Raw genomic sequence first — 22,371 nt, 5'->3', positions numbered from 1 at the left:
AAAGGACAGAAAAGAACCTGGGGGGGGGGTTGCACTTGCAAGGCAGGTTTATGGGCAATAATCTCGGCAGCAAACCAGAGTAGTGTATGAACTGCAAAGAAACCTCCCAACCCCAAAAATCCATTGATGAGCCAGTGATAGGTACCTACCAGGCAAACCCTGTGGAAAGGGAACAAGCACACCTTAAACTTATGGCATTACCACATGCCCTCTTCTGGCTTCTTCTTTGGTAATATAAATTCTCCTTTTTGGTAATGCATAACTCGCTACACTAAGGAAGTGTCCATTTAAAACTACAGTGGTACCTCGGGTTACAGATGCTTCAGGTTACAGACGCTTCAGGTTACAGACTCCGCTAACCCAGAAATAGTACCTCGGGTTAAGAACTTTCGGGTTCGCGTCTCTGCTCCTCCAAATGCAGCTGCTGGGTCACCTTGGGCTAGTCACACTTTTTTGAAGTCTCTCAGCCCCACTCTCCTCACAGAGTGTTTGTTGTGGGAGAGGAAGGGAAAGGAGAATGTTAACCGGTTTGAGATTCCTTCGGGTAATGATAAAGCGGGATATCAAATCCAAGACTACCACTGTAAGGCAGAGCAATATATATTGTCAAGGGTTTGTGCACTGCCTCCAGCTGCTTTCTAGTAACATTTCAAGAGGCCATAGCCTTTGAAATCTCCCTATCTGTTCACAAAATTAGTTGTAAAGACACTATTGCAGTCAGACCTAGCATATTATAGCCACTATCAAATTGTATCCTGGATTGTTGTTGTTTCTGAAGCGCAATCAGTCTTCTTACCGTCCTGGTGAATTTGCATCCTGTATTTCTTCATTGTGGGAGAAGGAGCTTGGTTCTGGAAAGGCCTGTTTGGAGTAAATGTGTGTTTCTCTTGAATGTTCTTGGCACAAAACATACTAAATGCAAGGGTCCACGCTCCATTAAAATGAAGAGTGATTAAAGCTACTTCTTGCATAATAAAGCACACTAAGCCATGTTATGCTGGCTTAATGTACCAATGTGATGAGATGTTCATTGTTTAGGTAAATTACAGCAAATCGACTGTTGAGAGGGGGTCTCCACCCCCATTCATATTAAAAAGGAAGGAGGAGGAGGAGGAGGAGCTCTACCAAAGGGAAAAGAAGAAACACTAAAAGACAATGGCCCATAATGTCAGTGAGATAAAAAAAGATTTCACGTGTCTCCAGGAATTAAGGGCTCTGTTCATAATGTTACAAGCAAGCTGTTCCCTCTAACAATCTGCTTCCTCATACTAATAAAATGGAACTGTAAGTAACTGGAGTTTATTTCTGCATTGCAGTAGTCTGGGCTGCACAAGCCTCCCTCCCACCAGGCCCAGCCCCAGGTACAGGCACAACACACAAGACCAGGGGCTTTTTATATGCGAGCAACACCCCATTGATGCCAGAAAGGAAACTCCATAAAATTGCCACACACCTGACATATATTGCAATCTGCTCCCTTCCTAGCTAGATTGCTATTTTGCATGAGACTCCTCTTTCTGCAATATGTGCTGTAGGAAAGGGAGTGTTTCCTACTTTTGCTGCATTATGACTTAGCAAGTGGACCCTGTTGAATAGGTAAAGGTGAGGTAAAGGCAAAGGCAACTGTATGGCGTGTGATGCTCATCTGCTTCTCAGGCCTAGGGAGCCAGTGTTTGTCCACAGACAGCTTTTTTTGTCATGTGGCCAGCATGATTAAACCGCTACTGACGCACGGAGGACCGTGACGAGTGCTGGAGTGCATGGAAACGCCATTTGCTTTCCCGCTGTAGCTGTACCTATTTATCTACTTGCACTGGTATGCTTTCGAACTGCTAGGTTGGCAGAAGCTGGGACATAGCAACTAGAGCTCACCCCATCACACAGATTCGAACTGCCAACCTTCCATTCAGCAAGCCCAGAAGGCTCAGTTGTTTAAACCACAGCATCACCCATGTCTCTGTTTGTTTTTGTTGTTTAGTCGTTTAGTCATGTCCGACTCTTCGTGACCCCATGGACCAGAGCATGCCAGGCACTCCTGTCTTCCACTGCCTCCCGCAGTTTGGTCAGACTCACGTTCGTAGCTTTGAGAACACTGTCCATCCATCTCATCCTCTGTCATCCCCTTCTCCTTGTGCCCTCCATCTTTCCCAAGATCAGGGTCTTTTCCAGGGAGTCTTCTCTTCTCATGAGGTGGCCAAAGTATTGGAGCCTCAGCTTCACGATCTGTCCTTCCAGTGAGCACTCAGGGCTGATTTCCTTCAGAATGGATAGGTTTGATCTTCTTGCAGTCCATGGGACTCTCAAGAGTCTCCTCCAGCACCATAATTCAAAAGCATCAATTCTTTGGTGATCAGCTTTCTTTATGGTCCAGCTCTCACTTCCATACATCACTACTGGGGAAACCATAGCTTTAACTATACGGACCTTTGCCGGCAAGGTGATGTCTCTGCTTTTTAAGATGCTGTCTAGGTTTGTCATTGCTTTTCTCCCAAGAAGCAGGCGTCTTTTAATTTCGTGACTGCTGTCACCATCTGCAGTGATCATGGAGCCCAAGAAAGTAAAATCTCTCACTGCCTCCATTTCTTCCCCTTCTACTTGCCAGGAGGTGATGGGACCAATGGCCATGATCTTTGTTTTTTTGATGTAGAGCTTCAGACCATATTTTGCGCTCTCCTCTTTCACTCTCACTAAAAGGTTTTTTAATTCCTCCTCACTTTCTGCCATCAAGGTTGTGTCATCTGCATATCTGAGGTTGTTGATATTTTTTCCGGCAATCTTAATTCCGGCTTGGGATTTATCCAGTCCAGCCTTTTGCATGATGAATTCTGCATATAAGTTAAATAAGCAGGGAGACAATATACAGCCTTGTCATACTCCTTTCCCAATTTTGAACCAATCAGTTATTCCTTATCCAGTTCTAACTAGCTTCTTGTCCCACATAGATTTCTCAGGAGACAGATGAGGTGATCAGGCACTCCCATTCTTTTAAGAACTTGCCATAGTTTGCTGTGGTCGACACAATCAAAGGCTTTTGCATAGTCAATGAAACAGAAGTAGATGTTTTTCTGGAACTCTCTAGCTTTCTCCATAATCCAGCGCATGTTTGCAATTTGGTCTCTGGTTCCTCTGCCCCTTTGAAATCCAGCTTGCACTTCTGGGAGTTCTCGGTCCACGTACTGCCTAAGCCTGCCTTGTAGAATTTTGAGCATAACCTTGCTAGCGTGTGAAATGAGTGCAATTGTGCAGTAGTTGGAGCATTCTTTGGCACTGCCCTTCTTTGGGATTGGGATGTAGACTGATCTCCAATCCTCTGGCCACTGCTGAGTTTTCCAAACTTGCTGACAAGTCTCTGTTTACCCTTTATTTTACTAGAATAGTGGCTTACTGTTAAAGCTACAGGATCCATTCCTGTCTTTCTTTGCAGCTAATTCCTCAGCAGCACTAGCATTGAGAAGTAAGACTCTGAATAGTGATCATCTTCTGAGCGGGAGAGATTGTTTGGGAGTTCTGTAGCAGATGTCATTTAATGGGAGAAGCTTACACCTGTGGAACTTTGGTTGTTGCTGTGCTCAAAGCTCTTGAATGGACAGAAGCACAATCCCTTTGGGGAAAGCTGCCATCCTACGTTTGGTGGAGGGAAGCCAAAGTATGCTTGGACACTGGAAGAGAATGGAAACCACAATGGAGAGGAATTATTTATTGTGTGCAGCTTCCCCTTGGCAGTTTTGGGAGCCCTTTGCCCTGTGTGCTACCTTGCCACAGGGCAGGTTTGTCTGGAGAAAGCATTGGTATAGACATGGCCTAAGGCAGAATCAAATCATCAGTTTTATAAATAAGGAGGTGGAACGCTTTGCATGCAAACTGAACCTAGCATGATTATCTAAACTTGACTGTATTGCTTTGTCCTTTCTTTTCCCCTCTTACTTACTTACTCCCAGAAATTCCTATCCCACCTTCCTACACTGAAGTGTATACTCACCTTTGATTCATCTATTCTTTTCTGTGTACATCTGTCTTGGATTTCCCTCCTCTGCTGTAGTTTTGTCCTTTTGCTACCAGACCTTTCCCTACCATCAGGCTGCTCTCTCAAAGCACTCCACCTTCCCTTCCTTGCTACCCCCATATTCTTGGCACCCATGCCCTGTTGCTACCTCTCTTGTTGTTGTTGTTTAGTCGTTTAGTCGTGTCCGACTCTTCGTGACCCCATGGACCATAGCATGCCAGGCACTCCTGTCTTGCACTGCCTCCCGCAGTTTGGTCAAACTCATGTTCGTAGCTTCGAGAACACTGTCCAACCATCTTGTCCTCTGTCGTCCCCTTCTCCTAGTGCCCTCCATCTTTCCCAACATCAGGGTCTTTTCCAAGGATTCTTCTCTTCTCATGAGGTGGCCAAAGTATTGGAGCCTCAGTTTCACGATCTGTCCTTCCAGTGAGCACTCAGGGCTGATTTCCTTAAGAATGCATAGGTTTGATCTTCTTGCAGTCCATGGGACTCTCAAGAGTCTCCTCCAGCACCATAATTCAAAAGCATCAATTCTTCGGCGATCAGCCTTCTTTATGGTCCAGCTCTCACTTCCATACCTCTCTTATTTCCTTCAAATCCCTCCTCAAAACTCACCTTGATCATGAAGCCTTTGGCACAATTCCATAGTTTGCATATCCTACTGTAGCTCAGTCTGCAACTAAGCCCAAGCATGTGCAACCAAAACAACTGCACACTGCTTCCTGGTTTACCCCTGCCTCCCATTTGTTTTCCTTCCTGCTCTATTGCTTCCCCTGTGAAGAATTTTAGATTGTAAGCTCTTCCGGGCAGAGGCTTGAACTCTTATACCGTACTTCTCCTCTTCAAGTGCCATGAACACCAATAGTGTTCTGTAAACCACCATCGTCACTGTCATTATTTAGTTCCTTATTATATTTTTTTCCCCACCATGGGGGTATCAGTTGCATTTTCTGCCTTGGGTACCAACATGAGTTTGGTCTTTCTCTGTCCACTGTGATGCTTTTGGCTCTCATTTTCTTGGGTCTCTACCAGCACTTGCTCTTGCTAAGCCATTCCATCAGCGTCTGTCAGTGGGAGTTGTGCTAGCTCAGTTTAGGGCTTTTGCTTGGCATTAATTGCTGGTGCAATTTGGAAATAAAACCAGATAGTTCTCATCCACCTGTCGTGGGCTTCTCTTCTATCACTCAACAAAGGCCTCTCTTAACTGGAATTGCCTCCATTTCCTTCACCGTTCATATTACATATGGGACTTCAAGAACTTGCAGACAAATTGCTTATTTGTTCTTAATCTGTAAACCTGCTACACATTCAGCCATTGCAGCCTGTTCCAACACTTCGGCCAAATGCCTTTTATGTGAAAAAATGGTATGTTGTGAATACAAATTGCTAGGCAAGAGCCACATGGAACATACGGCTGTGATGGGGTGACGATTTGGATGTGCCACTGACAATCTGGCATCTTTCTTCCTTGGGTCCCTTTTGCCACCTGAACGTTAGCTTCCATTTCTCATTTCATAGGAAATATTGGGAGATGTTGAAGAGAGATGCCATAAAACGCTGGTTTAATCAAACACAGGAAGCTCCTGTATACTAAATCACACCCTTGGCCTCTCTACCTCAGTGTTGTTGACTTTCCACAGTTTCAGACAAGGGATATTTCCCAGCCCTAATGGGGAACACCAGGGAGTGAACCTAGGACTTTCTGCAGGCAACAGAATTGCTCTACCATTGAGCTATGCCCCTTCCTTGCGTCACCATGCAATTTGTGCATGGACCAAATACATGCATTGTTTAGCCAATAGGGTATTGTGCAGCTCAGCCATGTTTTAGCTCACTGACAGGCAATTGGTGGCCCGTGGGTCACATGCAGCCCCTAGCCTAATTTTAGATGCTACAGGCCCCAAGGTACCATCATACTTTATCATAAGTAACACTTGCAGGTTTTTTATGGTCCTGACTGTGTTTTAGTACTGTGGGATCAGTAGTTAATTCATTTTTGAACCCAGTCTCCTAGAACTGAGCTCTTGTGTAACAGCCATGGGATACTTCCATCATCAAGCTCCATAGAGCAGCACATGAGCTTCATGCTGGGGCTGAGTAGACTTGTGGCAATGTGTTGACCACACTTCCTTGGGATATGTGTCAGCAGACTGCTTCTCTGTGGCCAGAGAACGAGCCTTTCCAGACAGTTGGGAAAGTTAATTCAAATGCTGTGTAATGCAAGTTTTTGACGTGCAGGAGCTCAGCATGACAGCCCCCATAGCAACATCCCTAAAGAGGGTCCCAAGCTGCTGTCAGATTTATTGATCTACATTTCTTATGTACACTTTTACTATTACTGTATAGGACTGGGGTGGGGGAAGGGATTTATCAGTTTGTTGATTATTATTAATCATTTTGTGTTTTTATATTGGGGGGTGGGGATGAAATGCTTCCAAGAGTGAAAGAAAGACATAGCGAAATTCATATGGAACAGGAAAAAACCCGAGAATAAAACACCAACTGTTAATAGATATAAAAGAGAGAGGAGGCTTCATGCTCCCCGGCCTAGAGTTATATCATGCAGCTGCAGGACTACTATGGCTTAAAGATTGGATAACATTAAGGGACTCTGATGTACTAGACTTGGAGGGATATGATAATCAGTGTGGGTGGCATGCCTATTTAATATATGAGAAGGTAAAGGTCCACAGGGGCTTCTTGAATCACTTAATAAGAAAATCATTATATAAGATCTGGATGAAGTACAAAGGAATATTCGAACCCAAGATTCCCCTGTGGCCCTCACCTGCAGAAGCACTGGCAATAAAGAAAAAGAATATGGAAGGGGAATGGGCCACATACCAATCATTATTAGAAGGACAATAGGAGGAGCCCGCGCTGAAAAAATATGAAGAAATTAAAGGGCACTTGACAGACTGGCTGCAATATTTTCAAATACATCAAAGATTAATCATTGATAAGAAAGCAGGTCTTGCAAAAGAAACATCAAAATTTGAAAAAGAATTGATACAAAGTAAAGGAAGATATATCTCGTGGGTATATGATCTCCTATTAGAATGGGAGGTAAAGGAAGAACAAGTGAAAGCGTTAATGGTGAGATGGGCACAAGACCTGGGTTATAATATTTACATGGAACAATGAGAAAAATTATGGTGGTAGACATAAAATGTCAGGGAAAACACAATGAAGATGATGTACAGATGGCACCAAACCCCAGAAAAACTTGCTAAAATGTATAAAAATAGATCATCTATATGTTGGAGATGTAATAGAGAAATTGGGTCTTACTTGCATATGTTGTGGAATTGTATAGACATCTGTGTATTTTGGAACAATATATATGAAGAACTTTAAAAGTTATTTAAATTTACATTAAAAAAAGGCCAGAAATATTTCTACTAAGCATATTGCCAAAAGAAACAGGGAAATCGAAAAGAACACTGTTCATGTATGGGACAACGGCGGCCAGAATCTTAGTAGCTAGGAACTGGAAAAATACAGCAATACCTAATACGGCAGATTGGCAAATCCTAATTGTAGAATACCTGCAGCTAGCAAAGGCGATGCGGAGGATAAGAGGACAAACAAAACAAATAGTCTATAAGGGATGGAGAATTTTTAAAGAATACTTTAAAAATTTAAAGAATTTTTAAAGAATACTTTAAAAATTATGGTATAAAAGGAAATCTTTTGGCAGAACTACCGGTAGACTGACCCTTGTATTGTATAAATACAAGTTCGTAGGGATGTATAAAGAAACTATATAAGAAATATGTAACTGTGCGGTATAAGGTAATCAATAGACAAAGTACAGTGAGACTAATAGGAAGTCATTTTTAATTTTTTTCTTTACAAGTTTCATAATTATTTGTATTGTTGGGTGTATAAATGATGTTTGTTATATTAATTTTGCTGATTCTGATATTGTTGTTCTTTTCAACATTGTTTTGGCTGAAAATAGCCCCCTATAAAAATTTGAAACATTTTTTTAAAAAAAATGAAATTCAGTGGTGACCTTTATCAGCTCTGATGACAGCTATAAATCAGGCTGAAATTCTCATCAGCTTGCTGGACAGAATTCATTACAGACCAAGATTGCTGTGTTATTTTCTGTCTTTGATTGAGGGACGCCCTATTAAAATGAATTCAGCTTCAATAATATGAATCACACATTTCAAAACACAAAAGGAGGCCTATTACTCATTGATTCTTAGGACGACGATGATTACAGGACTTGGAGACTATGGAAGCCTTATTGTGTTTTGCTTTGGGTCACAAAGCCGATCAATTTCTGCTTCTTTAAAGCAAGCCAATTTGCTCTTCATTAAATTTCGACCCTTTGCTGATGGCGCATATTGACTGTAGCAGCAAGATCTACAGCCCCAGCAGATCAATGATGGTTCACTTTTTTCTTTTTTCTCTTCTTTTCAGTAGGGTCCGAATTTCCAAAAAGAAGTGAAATCCTTCAAAGATGGTTTAATTGTTCAGAGTATAACATGCATAAACACATTGTCTCAATTGCCATGGGGATAACCATGTGGCTTGATTTCTCATGTAGCTCTAGAACAGAGAGTGGGAACATGTGGACCTCCAGGTGCTGTTGGACTGCAATGCCCATCATCCTTGATCGTTGGCTATGCTGTCTCAAAGTGATGGGACATCTGGGTGGGATAACCAGTCTCATATGATCAACATGCCTAAGTCCAATTAATACATGAAGGGGTTAATGCCATAGAGTAAGCTGTCCTGCCAGGCTTAGCAATGTCCATTTCCCTTCACTTTGGGAAGAACTAGGAACTTCACTGTTTAGGGAAGTTTTTAATGACTGATGTTTTAATGTATTTTTAATCTTTGTTGGAAGCCGCCCAGTGTGGCTGGGGAAACCCAGCCAGATGGGCGGGATATAAAGTTGTTGTTGTTGTTGTTGTTGTTGTTGTTGTTGTAATCAAGTCTTTGTTCTCCCCCTGTCCTCCCGAGAAGCTCAGCATCTGAAGAAGTTTCAGTTGGTTGCTACAGCTCAGACCAGTTGGTTGCTACAGCTCAGACCGCTACAGCTCAGACCGCATGGCTCTCACCAGCCATTCTTGAGGTCCTAAAGCAATAATTTAGTAACTTTTCACCAGTTTGTGAAAGCTAAAATTTACTTCCTGTGCAACCTTTTCTGAAGCACGTGAATCTGACCTCTGTAGAGTTTTTAAGAGGGGATTTTGGAAGTCACTTTAAAGGGCATATTTTAAAAGTCTAACAGCCTATATGTCTACACTTTGCTGCGTATTCTGTGACTTTAAATCTCTGCTGGGATTCTGTCACCAAAGTGTTCTTCCCCTAAACTTGCATCTTGGTATCCAGGAATTTTCACCAACAATCTGGAGGGCCACAGATGGTGCCCATCCCTGCTCTAGCATGCTTGTTTTTCTGCTATTGGGGGCTGCATTTCAGATGGTCAGTTTCTGACATGATTTCCTTTTATACACTACTAAATATTAAGTTTGTGCTCTCACAGACTTCTCTTGTTGTGCTTTTTGTACGACAAACCTGTATAAGTTTAAAGGCCCTTTGGTTGTTGTGGATTTTACAAAAAAAATAAACAATACAATCTGATCATTGTAGCTTGGTGAAGCCCTGAGAACTCTTTGAGAGGTGTTCTGTTCTGTCTCACGGAATTACAGTTCTCAGACAGCAACATCTGGAGAAGCAGAGTTTCCCCATCCCAGCCTTATAACATGCAAGCTTGAGCATATGGTCCAGTGTTACAGTATGTCACTTTGAGCTCCTGAGATATAGAGGTAACAAGTCAAATATTGTATGTGGAGCTATGCAATAAAAATTTCGGCAATATATCTCCACTTCATGAATCTCTAACCAGGAAAGTATGGCAGATAGTGTTACATGCATTCACAAAAGAATCACTTGAGATTCAAAAAAGATTTGTGGCCCTTGGGGATTTGTTACTCATCTGCAGTAACATGGATTTAGTTACCTCTTAACACACAAAGCCATTTTATTACACAAGCAGGGCTGGCTGAAGAGGGACAAATTCAGAGAACATTTTAAGGCTCCCCTTGGGAATCTGAATCTACATTAGAGATTATGAAAACAAATCCTAATGCACTTTAACTGCCAACAAAAGAATGGTCAACTAAAATCCAGGCAGGGTGGAAGCGGAAAGAAATATGTTTAAAATCTCTGGTTTTGATCATAGGAATTCAGCTATTACTAGTATATAAGGCAGTAGTTTGCAAACTTTTTTTTAAAAAAGTGGACAGTTATTTATTACATTTGCTGCAGTGCTATATTTTCAGTCTGTACCAGTTACTTTGAGTTAAATTGCCTGGAAACAGTATTGTTGTGTATTTCAAGGCAATAGAAGTTCATACATGCCATTTTCATTAAACTCTTTCAACACTGACTTATGTGCATCTGCCAAGGCCCCAAATGCTGCACGAAATTCTAGGAACCTAGAGGTTCCAAGTTAGTTCACATCCATGACAAACACTGGCTGGGCCTATTAGGAACCCAGGAAGTCTGCCTATATAAGGCCAGACTATTTGCACATCAAGCACAACATGCCAGTTCTTATTGACAGAGGTTCTCCAGCAGGGAAGTGGCAAGAAATTGGATTCAGTTCGCATTTAAAGGTGGACTTGCCTGGTTTGCACTTTCCAAAGCAATAGGCAAACTGTAACACAGCCCTCCTTCAAATTTAGCACTTCTATGAATTTTGCAGTGCAAAATTTGGCCAAGTTATATCTACAAAAATGCATATAATAGAATTAAGTGTTCATATAAATGCATGTTTTGATGAAAATAACATAAAACCCACATTAAAAAGGTAAAGGGACCCCTGACCATTAGGTCCAGTCGTGACTAACTCTGGGGTTGCAGCGCTCATCTCGCTTTACTGGCTAAAGGAGCTGGTGTACAGCTTCCAGGTCATGTGGCCAGCATGACAAAGCCCCTTCTGGCGAACCAGAGCAGTGCACGGAAATGCCGTTTACCTTCCCGCTGTAGCGGTACCTATTTATCTACTTGCACTTTGACGTGCTTTCAAACTGCTAGGTTGGCAGGAGCTGGGACTGAGCAACGGGAGCTCACCCCCGCTGTGGGGATTCAAACCGCCGACCTTCTGACCAGCAAGCCCTAGGCTCTGTAGTTTAACTGCATGCAAAAATGTGTACTAGGAGAAAACACTGATGAATTTTCAGGAGAAGGAAGAGGAGGAGCATAATTAATAATAATAATAATAATAGAAGATATGTAAATGTGAAGAGCCAAACAGATTTGCCCATTCTTGCTCTATAGGGTCTTTCTTCCAGGATCACCTTCTACCTAAGCCTGGTTTCTACCCAAATCATCCTTCACACTGTTGTTCTGTTCTCTCCTCTCGTCTTTAGATACAGAATTCATTTATAGAAACCGGAACGGCTCCGTGATACTGCACAATGTTGAAACAAACAACTCAACGGTGTTAATAGACAACAAAATAATTGTAAGTACCACATTTAATGGGCGGGTTTATTTCACAGTTGTCTGGTTTTCAGACCAATAAAATGGCTTTAGTTTACTTCTTGTACCACCTTGAATAAGTAGTACACTTATTAAATATCTTGGCCTTGGCAGCAGCAGAAAATGCAAAACACAGATCTTTTAACATACCTGGAGCTCAGATTCTAGACTTGGCTTGACAGATAGCTGTAGCATTTTGATCTTTCCATTTCTAACTGTTTAATGGTCTGTGTGCCATATGAGAAATGTGAGCCAAGCCTAGCTTTTGGGTCCTGCCCTTCCTTCAGAGCATTCAGTGATAATGCCAAGTTCCATTATGAAACACAAAGGCAATTTTATCTCATATTCTTCTTAAAAGAAGCAAGCAAATGTATCATGGTCATGTTCTTGGATTTCAAATTCATGCATGTGCATTCAAATGAATTTATTTGTGTGTGTTTTTCTGTTTAGGTGTCCATAAAAGCTATTCGATATGAAGTTTCACCAGACAAAAAATACGGACTTTTTGCCTATGAAATTGTACCGGTAAGTAGACAGACTGTGTTACAGGCAAATAATTAACTGCATTTCCCTCCTTTGACATGATGGCCATAGCTCCAGTCTACATTTTACCCAGATATTCCTGCACAAATGGTCCACTTTTAGACAATAAAAATATCAGCTCAATTATATCTTACAAATTGAATACTGTGAAATGGAGAGCAAGAGGGAATAGCTAGCAAAAGCTATGAGAAAAGGAGGGATGGGGTATTAGCTAAAATGACACTGCATTCTTCTTTCTAAGTGGGATATGCTCAATGCAGGGAGAGGCAACCTTTGACCCTTCAGATGTTGTCAGACATTGGACATGCTGGTTGGCATTGATGGGATGATTTGGCACATATCCCAGCAAGCAGTCACCGTTTAGAGTAAAGTAATGGTCATTACTTACTAGCACACATTATGAATGTTAGTTGATGGTTCCTCCATTTGACCAGTGTAGTGCTGCTGATTTTATCTGCATGAATGAGCATAACAGCCAGCGCTGCAAAGGCCACAATTGTCTTTATATCTGTTGTGGAATCAGTGGGGCACATGAGAAGGGGTCTTGAGATCCCAGATGTTGGATCTCCATATAGACCCGGGCTTCTTTCACTTTTGTTTCTGTACAACTTCCAATGTCACACACAAAAAGGTCAGATATTTCCTCTTCTTTTTAAACAATTGAAGGATTTTTTTTTGAAGTTTGATATAAAAAATTGCATTTGCCAATATAGAGAAGGAGACTTGAGTACTGTCACCAGCCACAGTATAACACAGCACGAATATAAGTGTTTTAAAATGCAATGAAATCCTGGCTCATAGTCAATGGGCTTAGAAAAGGGGAAGCAATACCTTTTAATAATTACACTGTTACCTCAGGGACCTTTTCTCCTCTTTGCATCACTGGAATGTAGATACGGAAATGGAAGATTATAGTGTACTCCCAATTGGTCAAATGAAAAGTTCTGAGAGAAGGAGTTCACTACAGAAAAACTTCATCATGAAAAGGTTGCGGCAGTTCTGGAAAAGCTATGGAAAGGGGCAACTGAAAAGGGAGGAAGAATCCACACACACACCCCATGAAGAAAAGTTACAGTTTGGAGCTAGGAAAAAGGTGTGCAAGGAGGGACTTGATTTAAAATTGCTCATGAAATTATTCAGGATTTGAAGAGAGACATTTTTTGCTGCAAAATACTGGAGCCTGGGATCATTCAGAGAAGCTGAATGTTGGAAGGTTTTGGACAGACAAGATGAAATACGTCTTTATCAGAGCCCACCCATTTGGTAGCATGAAGCAGCCACCTCAGGCAATGTAAATACAAGAACATCTCTCCTCCTTGAAGAGGGGAGACTTTGCGAGTGGGAGCCGCTTCCTGCGCTAAGCAGGGGGGCGTGTTTTTGGCCCCCTGGTCTAGCCTATCCCTGCTGCCGCGCCAAGCCTCTCAGCTGGCCAATAGGGCCGGCTGGAGGGCGGGGTTTGACTACATTTAAGCCGGTGCGGCAGCGTACAAATCCTCTTTCTGCTGCTGCACCACTTCGGATCTCAGGCAGTGTAAATGCAAGAAGAAGTTGCCCCACCACTGCCGAAGAAGCAATCCAGGTAAGGGGGGCGGGCAGCAGCTATGGCAGAGCAGTGCGGCCTTCCGCCTCCCATTTTTGCCTCCAGTCTTCCCTGCCCCTAGGGGGCAAAGCTCTGTGGAACAAGGACACCTGCTCTCTGGACAGTTCATGTGATTCCAGTAAGCTCCCAGCTGCTATAGAGTCTGACTTTTTAAACTCATTATAGGCCATCAATGCCAAGAAATCTCATAACAAGCCAAGAAAGCTAGAAGTCCAGCCAAGTGCATCAGGACCTGGACATCTGGTTGAATAAACTACACATAGCAGAAATGGGTGGTATTAAGCAGGTGAATCTGCAATGGGGTTTTTATGTTTGTCCCAAGAAATCTGTATTTTCCCAAGTGGCTCACACTGCCATCTAGCAGATGCGAAGGGCATAAACCAAACTTCAGTAGACAGGGAGGTTGCTGGTCCTGTAGTTGTACAGACAAGTCTTTGCTGCAGCGATTTCCAGTCTCCCCCTTTGTGAAATTTTCTATAATTTGCCTTCTAAACCTCCTTCCTAAATCACTCTATAAATTTAAACAGAAGATAAATGTCAATGTCTCTCAGAGCTGAAATAACACATTAATTCTAATCCTTCTGTTCCCAGTGCTAGAGTTAAGGATGAACTATTAATGTTTATTACTACTGGATTCGGTTCCTCAGATGTCAGAAGATTTCGGACATACAAATTGGGTCCAGATAACAATATTCTTCTGCCCATTGCCTCCCCCAACAACATAAGCGACTTAGATTCAAGATGGGGGGGGGTTAAAATTAAAAACAAACAAACCACCTAGGCATAGAGATGCTTGAAAGTGCCTGGTAAAATATTTGGCAGTAGGGCTAAGTGAAATTCTGAGGGCCAGGGATAGGACTTTAGTCCTTTATTCATCTCTAAGTACAGCCAAAGCAAAATAGCTTGTGAAAAATTGTCCTCAGCTTGTATAATTGATATGGGTTGCATAATTTGTTTAGGTTTGAAGTTACTTGGTGCAAGCTTTGTTATCCCCACCCTGTCCCGTGTGAAATAAAACATGTTTTGCAACTGGAATATGGCTATCCTTCTTTTGAGGAGATTTCACATTAGCACCAAAATAGCAAGCAATCAGCAGAGTAAACTTCTGGACAAATAAATCCTTATAAATCCTTTTTCTTTTTTGGCACATTTTGTAGAAAAGCCAGAATACAGAATACAGCTGCAATGCTGTGGATTCCTACTCATGCATAAGTCTCTTTGAAGTCAGGGTGATCTGCTTCTAAGCGAACGTGCATAGAATCGATCTGTAGAATAACCTAAAAGGCCAGTATATTCTCTCACCTTATCACAAGTGCATTCGGCACAATGTTTTCTCTTACTTGCAGAGCAAAAGAGACTTCAGTGGAGTTCCAGGTCTAGAAACACGCAGCTCTGCTGAATATCTAAAAAGTGGCAAAGCAGAGTATTAGCTGGAACAGGAAAGTAGCAGAAGGGGGGGGCTGCTTAACCCTTCCCACATTCACATTTCCCCACACTTCTGTTCCCAAGGTATTTGTTTCCCAGCAATGTTAAACATGCATTAAAAAAAAACCCAGCTGGAATTCTAAATTATCAGGATTGTACAATGATTCAGAATTTAGTAACAAGGGTACTAAGTAGAGCATCATCCCACCAGAGCATAAAAGAACTGCATTGGCTGCCAATATTCTTTAATTTAATTTATTTTTTATTATATTTATATCCCAGCTTTCCTCCAAGGGATACAAGCTGCCACCATTTCCTTTTTTTATCCCTACAACAACCCTCTAAGGTAGGTTAGGCTAAGAGACTGTGACTGTCTCAAAGTCACCCAGAGTGAGCTTCATGGCTGAGTGGATATCAAATCTCCACTTGTTTCCCAAGCCTTGGTTTCCCAAGCCCTTAGTCCATACTAGCCACTACATTGCACTGGTTACCATACCAAGGTTATGGTTTTGTTACTATTGTATGAAGTCCTCAACATCTTGAGCTCAGAATGCCTAAGAAATTGCCTTCTCCTCCCTACAGACCCATTTGGTCACTAAGATTGTAGTCCCATTGGCACTATACATTCAAAACAGTATCATACTACTTTAAGCAGTCACAAAAAATCCAGAGAGCTGTAGTTTGTTAAGGATACGGAGAGTTGAACGGAGATCCCCTATTCCCCTCAGAGAGATACAATTCCCTGAGTTCCCAAGGAAGAAGGAGTGATTGTTAAATCCCTCTGGGAATTTAGATAGATGATAGATAGATAGATGATAGATAGATAGAGAGATAGAGAGATAGATATAGATAAATATAGATAGATAGATATAGATATAGATATAGATATAGATATAGATATAGATATAGATATAGATATAGATATAGATATAGATATAGATATACATACCAGCTGGACAAAAGCAGCTGAGAAAGGTACCACATTTTTCCGTGTATAAGACTGGGTTTTTTCCCCTTAAAAATAATGTTGAAAATTTGGGGGCGTCTTATACATAGATACATCTCCCCCCATTTTCTTAAATCAAGATTCTCCCCAAATAGGGGGTGTCTTATACATGGGGGCGTCTTATAGACGGAAAAATATGGTAATTTAGTGAAGGAGTGTGAAGAGTTAAGAACCCTTCTTCTTGTTGTCACTTCTTTCATTTAAAACAGAAATCTACCCCCACCCCTTCTACTGCTACAATTCCTTTTTAAATTTTTTATACAAATTCCGAAGTCCTAAAAATCCATTCATAGGAGCTGTTTTGTGCACGATGCCCTTGTGCAATGCTAAGGATACCTTAATCTGCCCATTAAGTCAGGTGATGTTGTAAATGGAAACTTCTAATGTGATGTCGTTTAATGCTGGAGGGCTCCTACTGCGACAGAGCCTTCTGTGCAGGATCCACTGTGCAAGATGAGCACCTTTACAATCTTTCTTAACAGTGTGCATTAGCCAAAAAGATTACCCCACCTCTGAGTGAAAGTAGGCAGCATCTTTGAAATAAATGTTTTGGAGCTGTTGGTTTTTCCATTCCTCCCGCCACCCCAAAGTAGTTTTAATAAGCCTAGTTCTCTGCTGGCATATGCAAGCAAAGCCTCTCCCTCAGATCTCATTTTTTTAAAAAAATGTCTCAGATAATATTAAAAGATTCATGTAAGAGGAAAGGAATGGAAACTAGGTGAGAGCAGCTTAGAATAGGCTGCCTTTGGTGTAGACAGTTGTTGCCTTCTGAGTCACAGAGACCAGAAAAGAAGAAGAAAAAAGAAAGCAGAGGTGGTATCTTTTTATTTATTTATATTTATTTCAAAAATGTATATTCCACCTTTCAGGGCAAAACCTCCCCAAAGTGTCTTATACCAGCGCCTCAGTGCATCAGATACAGCAGCAGAGGTGTTCCTGTTAGGGCAAATAGGGTGCAGCTTCACCAAATTGCGAATTATTTTAGGGCTAGTGAGGGTGTTGTCTGTGTTGAGTTTTATAGTTTTATCTTCTAGTTTGTAGGTGGGACTGTTGTTTTGTGTGTTGCTTGCATGCCGCTAATGTTTTCCGTCACTGTTATGGGGGGAGGCTGTTGTTTTGGTTTTGTTTTCCCAATGTGCCATATGGAATATTGATGTGTTATATAAGTACACACAAACACACACACACCTTTTATGATATACAGAGGAGGAGAGAGCTACCAGTGGCAACTAGCCAAGATGTCTAGGCTCTGCCTCCACAATTGGAGGCAGTAAGTGCTTCTGAATACCAGTTGCTGGAAACAAGAGGAGGGGAGAGTGGCTCTTGTGTTTGAATCCTGATTGTGGCTTTCCTATAGGCATCTGGTTGGCCTCTGTGAGAACAGGATGCTGGACTGGATGGGCCACCAGCCTGATCCAGAAGGCTCCTTTTATGTTCTTAGTGTATTTGTGCATATTTTTTCAATGGAAGTCGCTTGGGTGGTGTCACAGAGGGCACGTTGCGGCTACTCTAGAGTAACGACTCTCCAAACCGTTGCCTTTTCATGCTTTTATTGTGTGCAAACTATTTTCAGTGCTAGAGCTGTATAGGATACATGTTCTCAGTCTGGGTCAGAACCCTGGAATGGGGATTCCCGCGTTTTCTTCCAACATAGAAGTCTGGGAATCCCAAATCTCCTCCCCCGTTTCTTTCTGCGCAATTCCGGAACAGGGGGGAAAGGTCTTCTTTCCGTGCTTTCCCTCCTCCCCTTTTCCCTCTCCCTTTCTTCCTCTCCCAAGCGGAGCAGGGGCTCTGCGACCCTGCCAGAGCCATGTCCTCTTCTCCCTGCTTCCCCGCTGGACTCTTCTCCCTCTCCGCTGCAGCTGGTACTCGGGGAGGAACTGCTTCTCAGGATGGGAGGGGGCTGTCTGTAGTCCCTGTCCCTCACATCCAGCAAGCGGCCAGTAAGTTTAATAAATAATAAACAATGTTGGTCTCCCCTGAGTCAGCCCCACTATCTCCCTTCCTGCCTTACTTACAGCTACTAGTCTAAGGGACTCGTGGCCTTGTCTGTCAGCTTCTCCCTCATTAGTCTCAGTGTTTTCCTTGTAGAACTCCACAGGGAGAAAATTAGAATGACTTGTACCTGGTTATTTTTGGTTCCGGGTCCACCTGCTGTTGGGCTGCTTGCCTTCTGTCATTCCAGCCCCATTGGGTACCAGCCACGAATGCAGAGTCAATCGTGCACAAGTAGGGGGAGGCCTGTATATGCACATTGATCTTATTCTATTAAAATGTGCATTAGGGAGCACCTGTGTGTTTATTCTAATGAGTGCATAATGCATGCTTGTTGTCTGCTTTTAGAATAGCTAAAAAGGGCAATCAACACACATTTTAATTTTATTTAATCTAACCTGGGGGAGAACTTCTCAAGTAGGTTGGCATCAAGCAGTGCCATTCTTTCCCATATTTTTGTGACAGACAGACAAATGCTGGGTTTATAAAGATGAAACTGCCGGTATGAGGGTTTTGATCGAGGGCCACCTCATCATCTCAGTGGGATATAGAAGCCCAAGTATAATTCTTCAAGTCAGTTTCTCTTTGGCTGCTCTGACAGACAGGCATGGATATATATATATATATATTCCATTCACTATCTTTCATTTAAAATGTCCCAATCTTTTGGACATGCAGGAACCAGCCAGGAATTAATTGGTAACTGAAGAGATGAGGTGGTGAAAATCTACCTGGAATCACCTGCTTTGATGTGGAAGCTTTTCCCCCTTATCTCAAATGGTTGCCTACTCACAGTTTTGTTTTTGTTTTTTTAAAGGGCATCCTTTTCATGCTCAGAGATTTTACACCTGTCAGTTCCTGAAAACGATTTAAGTTCTACCTGATCATTTTAATTTTTGCAGTTTTTTAAAAAATAATCCTTATAAATATTCTTTATGTGTTAGTGGTTATTTTTGTAGGTGATTTAATAGATGAATCAGTTAAAATTTGGGTTGACTAAAAGAGGCTTTGTTTAATTTTGCAAGAGGGTTAAAAGAATTTTTTTTAATGGAGGTGTTTGTGAGCATGGCAGGTGGCAAGCCCCATTTTTTAAAAAAAGGAATGCCCTTTCTTAGATGATACTCACCCTTGCACACAACTACTGTATTGATTTGCTCATTTGCTAATTTAATTGGTCAATGGAATGACTGGACCATAATAAATAAATAAACAAATAAACAAAACCAAGCACTAAGGAGTGAGAGCTCTGGTTATTTTATTTGGGGAACTGACTTGGGGGTGGAGTGGATTTTTGCCCTTGATTCTCTTCCATAATATATTCCCTGTTTCTCTCCACCACGTTATCCCATATTACTTTCATTGTCTTCCCACTTGATAAGGCCACTTGATGCCCTCGAAGCAGATGCTGCAATAAAACAATTACTATTTGGTGCCTTAGGACTCTTTCACTGCATTTCTCCCACATCTGCATTCATATTTAATGCTCATAGTCCCCTTCTATCTGAATAGAATCCTATTTCTTAAAGAAGTGAATATTTTGAAGAAGGAAAGGTGAAGATTCCTATCCTTCAGGTGTCGGTTTTTGGAATGATAAATATTGCTCTAACTTAGCTTCATTGTTGCCCTCGTCATCATTTCCATTTATATTCCTCCCTCCCTTCCAAAGGAGCCCCAAGCAGCAAACAACTTCAATAACAATATCATTAGAAGCATTCCAAAAACTGCACTGCTTAAAACAATCGCATTCTCTCAGGCAAGGATTTTAAGGTTTCCAGGAACACTGTGTTTCAGCCAGCAAATGTCTGGGCAAAAAAGAATGTTTCTAAATTCCTCCTGAAAGTCAGTAATGAGGGTGACGCATGCACCCATCATTGTGCACTAGAAGAAAGTTTGAAAGAAGTAATGTTCTACCCCAGTCTCCTGTTTTGGCTGTCGATTCAGGCAAGTAGGTAATGGGAATGTGAAGTGTTTAGAATTTAATCCAACAACATTGTCTTTTGTGGAGACTTGGCAGCTAGTAAGAGCACAGTCAATTCCTGCACTATTCAGAGCCATTCCCAGATTTTTGGCACTCTCTATTACAAAGATGGATTCTCCGGAGACAGTGTTTTAGTGTTTCCTGAACTAAGACTTCTGTGTCTTGGTGGGCACACTCAGCCCACCTAATTGTGATAAGTTGTATGACTGCAGCACCTCTTGCCAAAGGACTCTCCAATGTTTGTGTACAGTAAGAAGGGTTTGTTTTGTTTTGAGCCAGGTTTTGTGCTTAGACTTCTAACTGGATAATATATAGATTGCAGATTGAATTTTAAACTGTCTGGGCAAACAGTGCCATGTACAAAGATCCCTGGGCTTGTTGAGTGGCTAGATCTTAATAACTTGTAAGCACTGTATAGTGCTGTGCAAGGCCTTATGGTAATCTAAATTAACCACTGCAGTTTGTGTAATTGGTAATAAAAGGAACACCAGAAACTAAATGAAGGGGAAAGTGGCTTTGCTGAGTGACACAGTGAGATATTAAACAGAGAATACTTAATTGCTTTTATTATGAATGGCTAAAGCTGTAATGGTGTGACAGAGATAAAGAATTGCCTGGATCTTCCGTAAAGCTATTTGTTCTTTGTTTCTAATTTAGCAGTCCATTATGGTGTTGTTAGCTGGCGAAAGTACAATTAAATAACTTAAGAAATTCAAGATTTCTGTGGGAACACACATAATGCACTGAGACGTTTAGGGCTGCTACAATAGAAGTTATCTGTTTTGTGGTTAATGCAATGTGACTGCATATTGCTGAAAAACATGGAGGAATTAATTGTTGCTGTAATTAGAACTAGCCCGATTATTGGCTGGGGAAGGATTGATTTAGGAACTACAGCTAAGCTATGCCACACCCTGTGATTAAATTACAGTTCCTTGTTTAAGTGACCAGATATAAAGGAGAGTAGAGCATTCTATGCCTTTATTCACTGAAGGTGCTGCTTGCCTTTGAAAGGGGAGGAACAATACATCAACATCACCTTATTTTATTGTTCTGTGTTTTAAAACAGGTAGTTTTGGAGCAAATTTTTGTTCAGTTCTCAGTATATTGGCACTGTCAGGGAGTGGGGGAAACCCTTTCTACAGCAAATCACTCAGAGATCTAGCAGTAGTTCCTGATCTACCTTCTGGCCATTCCTCAAAATTCATGGGTGCTACTTCTGGGTTAGCTGAGTTTTAACCTGAAGCGTTTGTAACCCAAGGTACCGCTGTATTCCTATAAGAAAAGCTTCTGGCCTTTTATAGGAATGTTGTTGTTGTTTAGTCGCTTAGTCGTGTCCGACTCTTTGTGACCCCATGGACCATAGCACGCCAGGCACTCCTGTCTTCCACTGCCTCCTGCAGTTTGGTTAAACTCATGTTCGTAGCTTCGAGAACACTGTCCAACCATCTCGTCCTCTGCCATCCCCTTCTCCTTGTGCCCTCAATCTTTCCCAACATCAGGGTCTTTTCCAAGGATTCTTCTCTTCCCATGAGGTGGCCAAAGTATTGGAGCCTCAGCTTCACGATCTGTCCTTCCAGTGAGCACTCAGGGCTGATGGGCTGATTTCCTTCAGAATTTATAGGAATAGCCCATTTAAACGTTTTCTTCATTTCATTATATATAACCTATTTGTTTTATCAGACAATGTCTCCTAGGCACGTGGACCACTGTGATTTGCACACTTGCCACAGCCGTGTGTGGATAACCCACCATGGAGAATCTAGATCAGGCATGTCCAAAGTCCATTTCGGGGGCCTAATCCAGCCTGCCAGTCAGTTTAATCTGGGCCCTGTGGCAGTTTATTTCCTGGGGTAAAATCCCAAAAAACTTCAATCCTAAAAAAAAAGCTCAATAACTTTGGGGTAAAATCGAAAGGAAAAAAAAAGCTCAACAATGTCAATCCTAAAAAAAAGTCAACAACTTTGGGTAGCTCTCATGCATGTTCACTTCATCAAATCTGGCCCTCTTTGAAAAAAGTTTGGGCACCCCGATCAGTATGGCCCCTGAACACTCCCACCTGTGACCCAAGTAAGTGTCTTCAGTCGCCTGAAGTGGGCCAGATCAAGCAGCCTTCATAATTAACCTGCTGTGAAGCAAGCAGGCACAGCAAACTCTGTTAAGGACCCTTATGGTGTTGTTACTTTCTTTGCAGCTGCTCTAATTTATTCGAAGAAAAAGAAAAGGAGTAATAAAAGAAAGAAAGCGCTTCACCTTTTAGTCACTCTGTCACTGCCAATAGTTTGACTCCAGTGGAGCTAACTTGGTGCTGT

At 41.8% G+C, this 22,371-nt stretch overlaps 1 protein-coding gene across 2 annotated transcripts in view; it reads left to right on the top strand.

Annotated features, from left to right (window-relative positions):
• Positions 1 to 22,371, top strand: part of DPP6 (dipeptidyl peptidase like 6) — a 493,091-nt gene that overhangs the window by 363,897 nt on the left and 106,823 nt on the right. For both annotated transcript variants that reach the window (XM_060280914.2, XM_035129463.3), the window contains exons 4-5: positions 11,401 to 11,495; positions 11,963 to 12,037. In XM_060280914.2, the coding sequence (XP_060136897.1) occupies positions 11,401 to 11,495; positions 11,963 to 12,037 (170 nt within the window). The remainder of the gene's footprint in view (positions 1 to 11,400; positions 11,496 to 11,962; positions 12,038 to 22,371) is intronic.

The sequence above is a fragment of the Zootoca vivipara genome, chromosome 11 (assembly GCF_965207765.1).
Source record: "Zootoca vivipara chromosome 11, rZooViv2.hap1.1, whole genome shotgun sequence".
NCBI classification, from domain to species: domain Eukaryota; kingdom Metazoa; phylum Chordata; class Lepidosauria; order Squamata; family Lacertidae; genus Zootoca; species Zootoca vivipara.
Note: the sequence above shows the minus strand (reverse complement) of the source record. Positions and strands in the feature narration are given on the sequence as shown.